Source organism: Nothoprocta perdicaria, unplaced genomic scaffold (assembly GCF_003342845.1).
Source record: "Nothoprocta perdicaria isolate Ctin4 unplaced genomic scaffold, notPer1 scaffold_0, whole genome shotgun sequence".
In the NCBI taxonomy this organism is placed as follows: domain Eukaryota; kingdom Metazoa; phylum Chordata; class Aves; order Tinamiformes; family Tinamidae; genus Nothoprocta; species Nothoprocta perdicaria.
The window spans coordinates 4,934,828-4,945,935 of NW_020454092.1; the positions used below are offsets into that span (position 1 = coordinate 4,934,828).

The following is an 11,108-nucleotide window of genomic DNA, read 5'->3' on the forward strand; positions in this document are numbered from 1 at the left end:
GCCGGCGGGTGCGGAGGCGCCGGCGGGAGCTGCGCGGGGGCAGCGAGGGAAGGGGGGCGGTGCTGCCCCCCCACCCCGTGTTTGTGGGGGTAAGGGGCTGGTTGGCAGTGAGGGGAGGCAGCCCCGGCTCTGTGCAGCAGGATGAGGCAGCGGCGTTGCAGGCACCTCCTGGTGCAGCTGGAGCAGGTGCTGCAGCTGCTGGAGCTCAGCAGCAGCGTCGAGGAAGGTGGGTGTAGCCCCTGCGGCACCCTAGGGTGCTCCATGCCTGCCTCAGCTGCAAGCTCCCAGTGCCTGTCTGCTGCTTCCTGCATGGGGCTGCAGGAGCTCGGGGCTGGAAGCCTATTGCTGACTGGCCACCCACTCGTGTCCCATGCAGACTACATCCAGATTGTGCGAGGCTTCGAGGCGATACGGCAGAAATGCTGCCGCCTGGAGCAGGACCAGCGGTGGGCCCGCGAGCAGCTGGCCTGCGCCGAGGCCGAGCGCGCCGTGCTCGAGGTGAAGCTCAAGCACGCCCGCAACCAGGTGGAGGTGGAGATGAAGAAGCGGCACCGGGCAGAAGCTGAGCTGGAGAGACAGGTCTGTGCGGTCAGCAAAGGCTTTGGGGATGCTCTGGGGGGTTGGGTGTGGTGACACGGGAGAGCTCGTGTCACAGGCCTTGATCGCTGCCCCTTTGCGCCCGCAGGAGCGCAGGCTTCAGCTGATCTTCGAGCTGCTGCTGCAGGAGCCGTCGGGCAGCGCCATCCTGGGTGCTGAGCAGCGCTCCATCCTCAGCACCCTGGCAGGCCGGCACGTCAGGAGGACCCTGGCACCGGGCAGGAGGTGAGCAGAGCTGGCTGGGCCGTGGCCATCGGTAGGATGCACCCGCAGCCTCTTCCTTGGGACAGGACATCCTGACTGTGGCCCTGGCTCCTGCCCCATTGCTGCACATCCCTGCCCCTTAGGCAGCCCTGGGCTCAAATCTTCTATCTCCTTGTTTCTGCTGGGCTTGAAGCCTTGAAGCGAGGGATGGGGCCAGGGCTTGTTCTGCAGCAGTGGCTGGGCCTTACAGAGGCATTACTCGTTGCAGTCCTTGGGTTTGCAGAAATACTCATGCCAAGAGCCGCTCGGCTGGGAGGGGAGGCATCCTCTGTCTGTGATGACCCCCTGATTTGCCCAGCAGGTCATCAGCAGTGGATGAGTCGTGCCAGTCGCTGCTGTCCCACTCGGACATCAGCTATGACCGCACTGATGATGATGTGGTAAGGAAGGGTGTACTGCTCGGTCAAGGGCTGGCTTCTTCCTGCGCTGCATCCAGGAGCAGTCTGGCATGGAGGGAGCGGTTCTGCCTCGCCCCTGCAATGATGCAGTCCCTTTGCCTCGGCTAGGGGCAAGCAGGAGACTTGCTGCCCCCAGATGCCCTGCCCTGCTGAGCAGGGATGCTGGGGGCACCCGGTGCTGCCCTGCCAATTGCCAGGCTCTCTCCTGCCTTTCAGGATGTTGACACAACGGTGGTGAAGACCCTGAAGCGCAAAGCTCAGGAGAGGCAGGTACGAGGGAGAAGTGGGGACGTGGTGGCCTGAGCGTGCCGAGAGCAGCACTGAGCTGACATGGGTGAGCAGGTCCTGGGAAGGTGCCTGGGTCTGCTCTGCTCCCCACGCTGTGGCTGAGGGCTCCTCCTGATATGTGCCCCACAGAGCCAGGGTGCAGCCCAAGCTTACAGGGCCAGGGCAGGGCACGTTTCTCAGACCCTGCATGGGAGGCTGCAAAGAGCCCTCCTGGCAGGGGGTTTAATTTATTGATGCTGAGCTGGGAGCGTCATCTCTCAGGAAACCTCCCGCGATCAATAGAAACTCCATTACCCTGTGCCGCGGCCCAGCCGGGCTCCTCAATAATTCATCCCCATGTGCAGGCGTCCCACATGCTGCTCCGCTTGCTCCTCCGCATTGCAGGCCTGGCCTGGCCTGCCCCACCACAGACATGGGCAGGGGGGCTCGGTGCCCTGTGGTGGCTGCTGGGGGGCAGGCGGTGAGAGCGGGACCCTCGTGGGGCTGAGGCTGTGGGGTTTGGTGCTGGGTGCATGGCTGCTGAGGGCAGAGGGGAGGAGGGCAGCCCTGATCACTCATCTGCTGTGTCCCCAGCGGGTGTCCCTGGCCCCTCAGATTGGCCCCGTGGTGGCGGCAAAGCGGCACCGTCCTTCAGTGACACCCCTGGATGCTGTGAGTAAGGACCTGGTCCCCTGGGGCAGGGCTGGGCCCGGGGTGGAGCAGTGGGCAGGGCTGCACCCCTAGCCCTGGTGGGTGCTGTGGTGCCCGTGGGTGCCAGTGCCCCACAGCCTGTATCCCCATTGGAGGCAGGGCCCCGGGGCTGTGCGAGGATTCAGCTGTGGGGGGTGTTGCAGCCCGTGGGTTGCGGCTTCCTCCTCACCCGCCACCTCTGCAGGCGACTATCCCCACCGCCCCGGTGCCGCCTGCCGCCCCGGTGCCACCCGCCGTCCCAGTGCCGCGCCGCCGCTCCCGCCAAGGACAGCGCCTCTCCACACGTGCAGGTCGTGGGGCGCTGGGGAGGGCGGGGGGCTCCGCATGTCTGTACATCCCTGTGCCCTGTTGGGCATGGGTGTGGGGTGCGTCCGTCCCTGGGGAGGGCACAGAGCCCCTGGGGGCCGCTCCCTCGTGCTGCGGTGCCGCTGTGGTCCTGCGGGGCCTCGGCTGCCCCGGCAGCTTGCCCAGCAACCTCCTGGGGCCCGTTTGCCCTCTGGGACCCCCCTCCACCACCTCCTCTCCCGGCAGAGCTGACCGCAGTGTGGGGCAGCAGCGAGGACCAGGGCCGCTCTGCACCCGGGCAGGAGAGCCGCCCCGAGGACAGCTCTGCAGGGCCGCCTGCGCCCGCCCCTGCCCCCTCTCCTCCCCGGGGCCCCCCACCATTGCAGCATCAGTTCACCTCCAAAACGGTGCGTGCCCCATCCCTCCTCGTCCCCCTTGGAGGACGTCCTGGGCAGGAAGAGGCAGTGCGGGAACGGAGGCCTTGACCCTGCTCCCCCTCTCCAGATCATCCGCCCGGAGCCGTGTGCGGTGTGCGGCTCCCGCATCCGCTTCGGCAAGGCGGCCTGCAAGTGCTGCCGCTGCCAGCTGCTGGTGCACGCCAAGTGCCGCGAGCAGCGCCCCGGCCCCTGCGTGCCCGGCCTGCGCCCGCGCGCCTGGCCCCGGCAGGTGAGCGCCGCTGGGGGCTCCACGGCTGCCCGGGCAGCGAGGGGGCCCGAGCTGCCGAGAGCAGCACGCTGCCCCTCTGCTCACTCGTCGTCCCCAGGGTGTCCTGGCGGACTTTGCGCCCTCCGTGCCGCCCCTGGTGCCCGCCCTGGTGGTGCAGTGCGTGACTGAGGTGGAGACGCGAGGCTTGGCGGAGGTAGGGGCAGCTGCAGCGGGGCTGCCGGGCGTCCCGTGGGGCTGCCGGGCGTCCCGTGGCTCTGCCGTGCTGCTGAGCCCCTTTTCTCCCCACCCGCAGACGGGGCTGTACCGGGTCCCGGGAGCGGAGCAGCTGGTGCGGGAGTGGAAGCAGCGGCTGCTGCGGGCCGGGGAGGCGCCGCCGGCGCTGGGCGCCGTGGCCGACGTGCACGTGCTGTGCGGGGTGCTCAAGGACTTCCTGCGGGGCCTCCAGGAGCCGCTGGTGACGTTCAGCCTGCACGCGGCCTTCCTGCAGGCCGCCGGTGAGGGCCGCGCGCGCAGGGCGGGCGCGGGGCCGCTCCTCCCCGCCTGACGGCTCGGTGCCGCCGCAGACATCCCGGACGAGGCCGCCTGCAGCGCGGCGCTGTGCCACGTGGTCACCAAGCTGCCCCCTGCCAACAGGGACACGCTGGCCTTCCTCATGCTGCACCTGCTCAGGTGACTGGGGCTCCTCCTGGCACCCATGGGTGCCCCTTGGCTCCCGCCAGCACGCAGTGGGGGGCAGTGCTGCAGGTTGCGCTGCCGTGCCGGGCGCTGAGCCGCTCTCGTCACCCCTCGCAGGGTGTCCTGCAGCCCTGCCTGCAAGATGGACGTGCTGAACCTGTCGCGGGTGTTCGGGCCCACGCTGGTGGGGCACGGCTGTGCCAACCCCACGCCGCTCGCCATCATGGAGGACACGCCGCGGCAGTGCAAGGTGAACACGGTCCCAGTGTCCGGCTGGGCTGCGGTGCTGCCAGCCCCTCATCCACCCTCCTTCCCTGTGCAGGTGGTGGCTCGGCTGCTCTCACTGCCGCCTGACTTCTGGAGCCGCTTCGTGGGCACGGAGCGGGACACCCTGGCCAGCCTGGCCCCGGGCAGCGAGCGCGGTGAGACACGGGCGTGCGCGCGGGGAGGCTGTCCCGGATGTCCCACGGGGCTGCCGCGCGAGGGGCTCTATCTGCTCTGCTAGATTGCCGTCCCGCTGAGCCGCTCTGCGCCATGCCCTCCGCAGCGCCCACCACGGGGCGGCTGAGCCCCGCCGGGACCTGCTGCCTCCCCGGCACGCTGCGCAGCTGCGTGGGCCCGGCCCGCTCCCCGTGAGTGCCGCCGCGCAGCAGGGGTGGGCGGGCAGCGAGCGCGGCACCCTGACTCATCTCCTCTCCTGTCCTCTCCCGCGCAGGCAGGGGCCTGCCCCGAGGAAAGCGGGGAGGTTCTTCCTCTCCCCCGTGTAGTCGGCGGCAGCTCCCCAGGGGCCCGGAGCAGCCACGGAGGAGGAGCGGAGCCTGCGGGACCAGGCGCTGCGCCGGGCCCACGTGTGAGCCGCTGCTGCGGGTGGCGGCCGCGGGGCCCTGCTCTGCTCTCTGCTCCCGCGGCTTCGAGCGTGGGGACAGGGAGCAGGGCCGGGCGCTCTGTGCAGCCAGGGGCTGGCCGAGCGCTGTACTTAAAGGCTGGCTTGTATTAAACGTTTGCAGCAAAACCAGCGCGGTTGTGACTGATGGTAAGGAGCTCGCCCTCGGAAGCAGGGCGCTGCGCGAGTGATGGGCTCAGGAGCTAGAGGAAGGGATTCGCAAAGCAGGGGCCCGTTGTTGCTTTCTACCAAGGGAGTGCAAGGCCTGGGGGCTTGGGAGGAGGCAAGGTAGCAGGGCTTGCTGGCACGATGAAGCCTCGCCTGGCTGCTTGTACCCCTACCTGCACCAATGGGACCACAGTGGTAGTAAAAGCCAAGGCCCTCCAGATCCCTGCTTTTGGTGGTGGGCAGGATTGCTGGGCTCCAGGCTGTGGCTGCAGAACACAAGCTGGGCCCCCCTGCCCTGTTTTGGTGAGCGGGATGGGAATGCAGGTTAGAGCGAAGCCCCCCTCTCCCTGCCCTAGAGCCCTGGATGTGAGAGGCCCCTGTTCCAGCCCAGATGTTCTGCCCTTAGCAGCAGCTCTGATTACTTAAGCTCCTTGGCCCTAAGTGTTTCCAGACTTCCTGGCACCTCAGCAGCAGCCCCTTTAACTCCTTCCTTGCCTCCAGCCCCAGGAGACGTAACTAGCACTGGGAGGCACAGACCGCCCTCAAAGACATGGAAAGCAGCATTAAACAGGAATGGAGTGTGAGGGTCTGGCCAGGGCTTGTCTCATGTAACTTAGTAGGAGGAACCATATCACTAAGAGAGCTTAGACACAACAGGCCTTTTGAAATGGGGATGGCCAACACCATGGCCATGTCCAGCAGCTCAATACCCTTTGTGCTAAAATCCAGGACAAATGTGGAATAGAGAAAAGAGAATTCAAGCACGGTCCTGAATGTGAGCAAGTAACTTTGGCCGAGTTTCACTCTGTGACAGGAATGCTCACTCGAGGGCAAGGAAATTAGCACATCCAAGGCAGAGGCAAAACTGAAGCAGTTTAATGTGCTTAAAGTCAGGGAACAGCTAATCCCCACCCAGGACCACAGAAGAACTGGCACAGGAATGTGCAGGGCTGGGAGCAAGGATTTACTGCAAATCCACAGAGCTGGGCGGGTAGTGGATGGATGCAAAATCCCGGCTGCGGTGCCTAGCTCAGGTGAGAGGCGGGATGGGGGTGTGCAGCAGAGCACAGGGCTCTGGCAGAGGAGGAGAAGATGCAGATAAGTGGAGAAGTGACAACCCTGGCTGCTGTAGTTGGAGTGTGCCAGGCTAAGCAGGGACTTGCCTCTGATAGAACAGGATTTTCAAGATGCAGGCAAGGCAGTAAATCTCTGCCACCCGCACATACCTAAAACAATTGCTCAGTGGGAGAGGGAAAGCAGGGCTGGTGGGATGGGGACAGGCCCTAAGTCCCCAAAGCTCCAGCAGTGCTGGTGGGAAGGAGGCTCCTGGCTCACCCCTGGGCCAGGGGCCTGCTGCCATCTCCCTGAGCTTTGCACAGGTCTGAGCCTGACGGGACCAGGCTTTGCAGCACTGGCACCTTCCCTGGCAGCATTCTGGGCCGCGGGCAGTCCTGGGGGCCAGGGTGGTCTACATTAGCACCCTGGTGAGGGTAGCTATGCAGACAGCTTGGCTGGCAGCAAAGTGTTTAAACCTCTGCAGCTGCCTCCAAGGCCAGCAGCACTCTGAGAGCACCCACGTGTCTGACTTGGCCCTCTGGCACCAGTGCCCTTGGGACACCCTTGGCCTGCTCTCAGTTTTCGCTGAGACACCAGGGGCCCAGCAGGAGCCAGCCTGTAGCTGTTGCAATCTCGCTGTTGAAATGGGGCTCTTGAGAACAGCCTGGTGCAGGGTAGGCAGATCCAACCTCCTCTGTGCTCTGAAGAGATGGGCCAAGACCTTCCAGGGGCCAGCAGACAGCAAGTGCCACAGCACGTGGAAGGCGAGGCCAGGGCTACTTCATCCTCCCAGGCAACTGGGTGCTGGCAGGGCCCTTAAGTAGAGAAGCAGCCCAAGCTTACAGGCTCTGAGCTGCTGCAGGCAGTGGGTGCTTCAGCCCCGGGCTCCCTACGAGCTGGAGCGGCGCTCTGCCCTGCGGGCACCGTGCTGCTGCCACGGCCTTCACCCTGCCCCAGGGCAGGCCCCCGGGCTGCGAGGGAAGCGGCACACGAGGCGGGCGCACACCGGCTTTAATGTCTGTCTGCAGCAGGAACGAGGCACTTGGGCTCCTGGCCTGCATCCCGCACTCGGGGCAGGAACTGCGGGGCCTCCAGGAGGCAGAAACCTCTTCCGTGCGGCACCTCAGGGAACCTGGGGCTGGCACGAGCAGTTCCAACGAGGCGAGTGGCCAACTCACAGGATAATCTGGTTCTTATAGCTGCGGCTCAGCTCCTTGTGGGGCAGGACAATGGAATTGAGGATGACGACCTCAGCAGGGATGGTCACGCTGCAGCCTGCAGGGAGAGGATGAGGGGGGTCAATAAGAGGAGGAAAAGAGCTCTGCCGTGTACAGGCAGGGCCAGGGCTGCTGAGTGCAGGAGGCAGAGCCTAGGACCTACCCAGGATTGTGATGGAAGGTGTCAGTCGTCCATCCCGAAAAAGCGTCTCACTGTCGATCTTAGCATAAGGATCGTTGGGGTTGGGGTCACTAGGTGTTCCCTCAACCCGAGCCCAGCGCCCGATGGTGCTGTCCCAGCCCACAATGGTATTGAGAACGCAGGTGTGATCCTGGCGGGGAAGAGAAAGCAGTGGTAAATGAGGGGAGCTGCCCCATTCCTAGGGTCTGGGGTGCAGACATGCCCCGTAGACAACCCTACTCACGTGCAGCGTGGCCCCGTGGAGGACGATGGACTCGCGTACGCGCACACCAGCTCCCACCGTCACCCCCTTCCCAATGGAGACATTGGGGCCCAGCTGTGAGGACAGAGGGGTGCGAAGAGGCTGAGGACAGTGGTGGCCTCAGCCTGCCACTGTAGGTGACACTGAACAGCACTGCCCTGAGGCCACACGGCTGCAGCGTCCCCCAGGGCTGCACTCACCACAGCAGTGCTGTCGATAGAGGCTGTGGGGTGGATGTACACGTTCCCTGCAACACAGAGCATGTGCCTGAGGGCAGGCAGCTTCCAGGAGCTCCCATCTCACAGAGCTAAGACCCACCACAGATGCCACTTGCTCCCCCTCCTGCTCTGCCCTCTCCTGGGCAGCTGCCAGGCACTAGCCAAGATCACTCCGGGCATCACAGGGACACCCCGGGTCCTACCTCGAATGATGGGGCCTCCAGGTTTGTTCTGGGCCAGCCTCTCTGGGTGGCACTGGCTGTACTGGTTCAGGTAAAGGCGGCTGGCATAGATGGCAGAGCTGAGGGAGGAAAAAGCAAGAAACTTCCCTTGCTTCTCTGGCGCAATGCTCTGAACAGAGGAGCTGCCACCCCCACACAGCCCCAGAGCCCTGCCTAGTTATTTGCCCTCCTCTCCCAGCCCTGGTGCAGATCACTCTGCCCTCCTGCTATAGCAACCCTGGCTCCAGGCCTCACCCAGCTGATTTGATCTGGCTCCAGAAACCATCAGTTTTGTAGACGTAGAGTTTGCCGCTCCCAGCCAGGGCCGTGAAAACGTCCTGCTCCAGCCGGATCACTTCTGCACGCTGCCAGCCATTGGAGTTCTCCTCTCTGCAAGCAAAGTGCCCCTTAGACACCCATGGCAGCAGGGCCTTGGCCAAGGGGGCCGGCAGCTACCCTTTCCAGACCAGGAAAGGAACTTTTCCAGACCTTTCCCATTTCTTTGGCAATAGGGCTCCTCTTGGATTCCTTCCTAGCCACGCATCCCTCCCCAGAGGAGGGGACAGCCCCAGCTGCCAGGCCAGTCCTGCCAGCTCTGCTGAGCCCCAGAGCAGCAGTCAAGGGGACAAGGCCTCGCCACCTGACCTGTGCTCGGAGCCAGACCCCGCAGCACGAGAGCAGCACCCAGCGCAGGGTGCTCAGGTGACAGGTCTTGTCAGCTGTGGCCACAGAAAGCTCTGCACTGCTGGATTTACACTGAGGTGGTGGCAAAGATCTCGGGCCAAGTAAGAGGGAAAACTGCTGGCCAGGGAAGCAGAGTGTTCCCTATTGAAAGGCTCACTTTGTCCTGAGCTGCATGAGGATGGGACGGAGGGAGGGAAGGAAAGCAGTGGTGGGGACTGCTGAGACTGGGGCTGTGGAGGTAGCCAGGAGAGGAGCAGCGCAGCAGGGGAGAGGCACAAGCAGCAGCCTTGCAGGGCAGTGAGGAGAACATGCAGTACTGCTCACGCGACACAGCGCCCAGCAGCCAGCACAGGCACAGAGGGAGACTTACCCGAGGTAAGGGCAGCTGGTGCAGGACCAGGAAACGAGTGAGTGATGGCAGAGGACGAGAGAAGACAGAGAAAGAATGGAGGATGAGTGTGCCGCTGCAGTGCCGGGAAGCAGTGGGGCGGGCGGGATGCGGGCGGGCAGGGGCACTCACAGCACGAGCTCCTGCTGGTTCCTCTGGAAGACGTCGCCGATGTGCTGGAAGATGGAGGGCGTGAACAGGTAGATGCCGCAGTTGATGATCTCGCTGACGAACGTGCTGGGCTTCTCCACGTAGTGCAGGACCTGGAGGCGGGGGAGAGGCGCGAGTCCGCCCGTGCACGGCCCCAAAAGCCTCTGGTCGGGCCGCACCGTGCCAGGCTCCCCGCCGCACCTCGTGCGTGTCCGCGTTGGCCACGATGCAGCCGTAATTCAGCGCCTGGGTCCTGTTGGCCTGCGGGGACAGGGGGACACGCGGCGTCGGAGCGCGGTGCCGGTGCCGTGGGCGGGCGCCCGTGGCGCCCGGCTCACCGTGGTGCCCAGCATGAGCGCGCTGTGCGCGTCGCCGCGCCGCCGCTGGAACTCGAGCATCTCCCGCAGCGGGAACTCGGAGCACACGTCGGCGTTGAGCACGAAGAAAGCCTCGGGGCCCCCGGACAGGATCTGGTCCCGAAAGTGGTAGATGCCGCCGCCCGTGCCCAGCGCCGCGTACTCCTGCAGGTACCTGCGGGCGGGAGCCGCTGCCGAGGGCGCCCGGGACCCCGCGGGCGGGCGGATGGGTGTCCATGCACCCACCTGATGGGGATCCTGAACTCCTGCTGCGCCGACACCAGGAAGCGGCTGAGCGCCTCGTGCGGCTGGTAGAAGCCCATGAGCAGGATCTCCTTCATGCCGGGCACCTGCGGGCGGCGGGCAGCACTGGCACCACCGGTACCACCGGCACCGGCGCTACCGGCACCACGGGTACCGGCGCCCGCCCCCGCGCCGCCTACCTTGGCGCACGCCTCGATGTGGTGCTGCACCATGGGCACGCCGGCCACCGGGAAGAGCGGCTTGGGCACCTCGAAGGAGAGCGGCCGGAAGCGGGTCCCTGCGGAGAGCGGCGCTGAGCGCGCGGCGGCGCGGGGCGGGCGCTCAGCGCCGGGAGCCCTTACCCTTCTGGGGGCCGCCGATGAGGATGACGGCCTTCAGCATGGCGCCGTGCCCGCTCCGCTCCGGTTCCGCTCCGCTCCGGTTCCGCTCCGCTCCGGTTCGGTTCCGCTCCGCTCCGGTTCGGCTCGGCCCGCTGCGCCGCGGGGCTGCGCCCGCCCCGGCCCCGCCCCCGAGCACTTCCGCACACGTGTCCCGACACGTCAGCGCGCGGGGCGCCGGGGCGGGAGCGCCCTGACGTCACTCCAGGGGGCGGAGCTTCTGACTCCTCCTCCTTCCCCCCTCCTCTTTCCCCCTCCCTCTCTTCTCCCTCTCTCCCCCCTCCCTCTCTTCTCCCTCTCTCCCCCCTCCCTCTCTCCCTCTGTCTCTCGCTCCGTTTCTCCCTTCCTTTTTCCCTCTTTCTCTCTCTCCCTCCCTCTCTCCCTCCCTCCCCTTCTCTCTCTTCGCCTTCTCCCTCCACTCCCTCTCTCTCTCCCCCGCCTTTCTCTCTCCTCCCTTTTCCCCCCTCTCCCCACCTCTGCACCCCACGCATGGTGGAGGCGCACTCAGGACCCTCCTCCCCCGCTCCCTGCACCTCTGCGGGGCACCCTCCCCTGCGGGGCACCCGTGGGCCCCGGTCCCGCGCGGTGCCCCACGAGCGGCGGCGCCTCCCCGCGCGCCCCGTCGCTGCCAAGGAGGGCTCCGAGACGCGGGCGGCTGCTCGGGGCTTTTATTGCTGCTCGGCGCGGGGCGCGCCCCGAGCCGCGGGGCAGAGCGGAGCCCGGCGGAGAGGAGCGGGGCGCGGGACGGGCCGGCGGCGGCGCGGCCGCCTCCTCGCCGGAGTCCATGAACGAAGCCGCAGCAGCCGCCGTCGGGGCCCCG

General features: G+C 66.1%; 2 protein-coding genes across 3 annotated transcripts; one reads left to right on the top strand and one right to left on the bottom strand.

Annotated features, from left to right (window-relative positions):
* The first annotated feature begins 141 nt into the window (after positions 1-141).
* On the top strand, positions 142-4,630 carry LOC112946752 (rac GTPase-activating protein 1-like). Its single transcript, XM_026038713.1, has 16 exons — positions 142-226; positions 377-579; positions 686-822; positions 1,163-1,241; positions 1,476-1,529; positions 2,121-2,213; positions 2,422-2,531; positions 2,743-2,929; positions 3,027-3,188; positions 3,286-3,381; positions 3,481-3,682; positions 3,752-3,857; positions 3,981-4,113; positions 4,186-4,285; positions 4,369-4,495; positions 4,579-4,630. The coding sequence occupies exons 1-16, from the start codon at positions 142-144 to the stop codon at positions 4,628-4,630; spliced, it is 1,926 nt and encodes a 641-aa protein (XP_025894498.1).
* A 2,365-nt stretch (positions 4,631-6,995) lies between these two features.
* On the bottom strand, positions 6,996-10,292 carry GMPPA (GDP-mannose pyrophosphorylase A). 2 transcript variants are annotated; one of them, XM_026035069.1, is made up of 13 exons: positions 10,253-10,292; positions 10,091-10,188; positions 9,894-9,997; positions 9,630-9,822; positions 9,493-9,552; positions 9,274-9,404; positions 9,124-9,138; positions 8,325-8,459; positions 8,052-8,149; positions 7,831-7,877; positions 7,613-7,705; positions 7,351-7,519; positions 6,996-7,245 (listed from the first exon to the last, which is right to left on the bottom strand). In XM_026035069.1, the coding sequence occupies exons 1-13, from the start codon at positions 10,290-10,292 to the stop codon at positions 7,145-7,147; spliced, it is 1,284 nt and encodes a 427-aa protein (XP_025890854.1). In that variant the 3' UTR covers positions 6,996-7,144. The 2 variants fall into 2 exon arrangements, with proteins under 2 accessions (XP_025890854.1, XP_025890864.1); XM_026035079.1 differs by lacking the exon at positions 9,124-9,138.
* Between the last annotated feature and the right edge of the window lie 816 nt (positions 10,293-11,108).

Bases quoted from the DNA above. Each gene is read 5' to 3' on its own strand.
- LOC112946752 (XM_026038713.1), top strand. From the start codon at position 142: ATGAGGCAGCGGCGTTGCAGGCACCTCCTGGTGCAGCTGGAGCAGGTG. The intron at 227-376 runs GTGGGTGTAGCC...TGTCCCATGCAG, and splicing joins CAGCAGCAGCGTCGAGGAAG to ACTACATCCAGATTGTGCGA. The intron at 2,214-2,421 runs GTCCCCTGGGGC...CCACCTCTGCAG, and splicing joins ATGCTGTGAGTAAGGACCTG to GCGACTATCCCCACCGCCCC.
- GMPPA (XM_026035069.1), bottom strand. From the start codon at position 10,292: ATGCTGAAGGCCGTCATCCTCATCGGCGGCCCCCAGAAGG. The intron at 10,189-10,252 runs GTAAGGGCTCCC...CGCTCTCCGCAG, and splicing joins CATCGGCGGCCCCCAGAAGG to GGACCCGCTTCCGGCCGCTC. The intron at 8,150-8,324 runs GTGAGGCCTGGA...TTCCTCCCTCAG, and splicing joins AGCCAGATCAAATCAGCTGG to CTCTGCCATCTATGCCAGCC.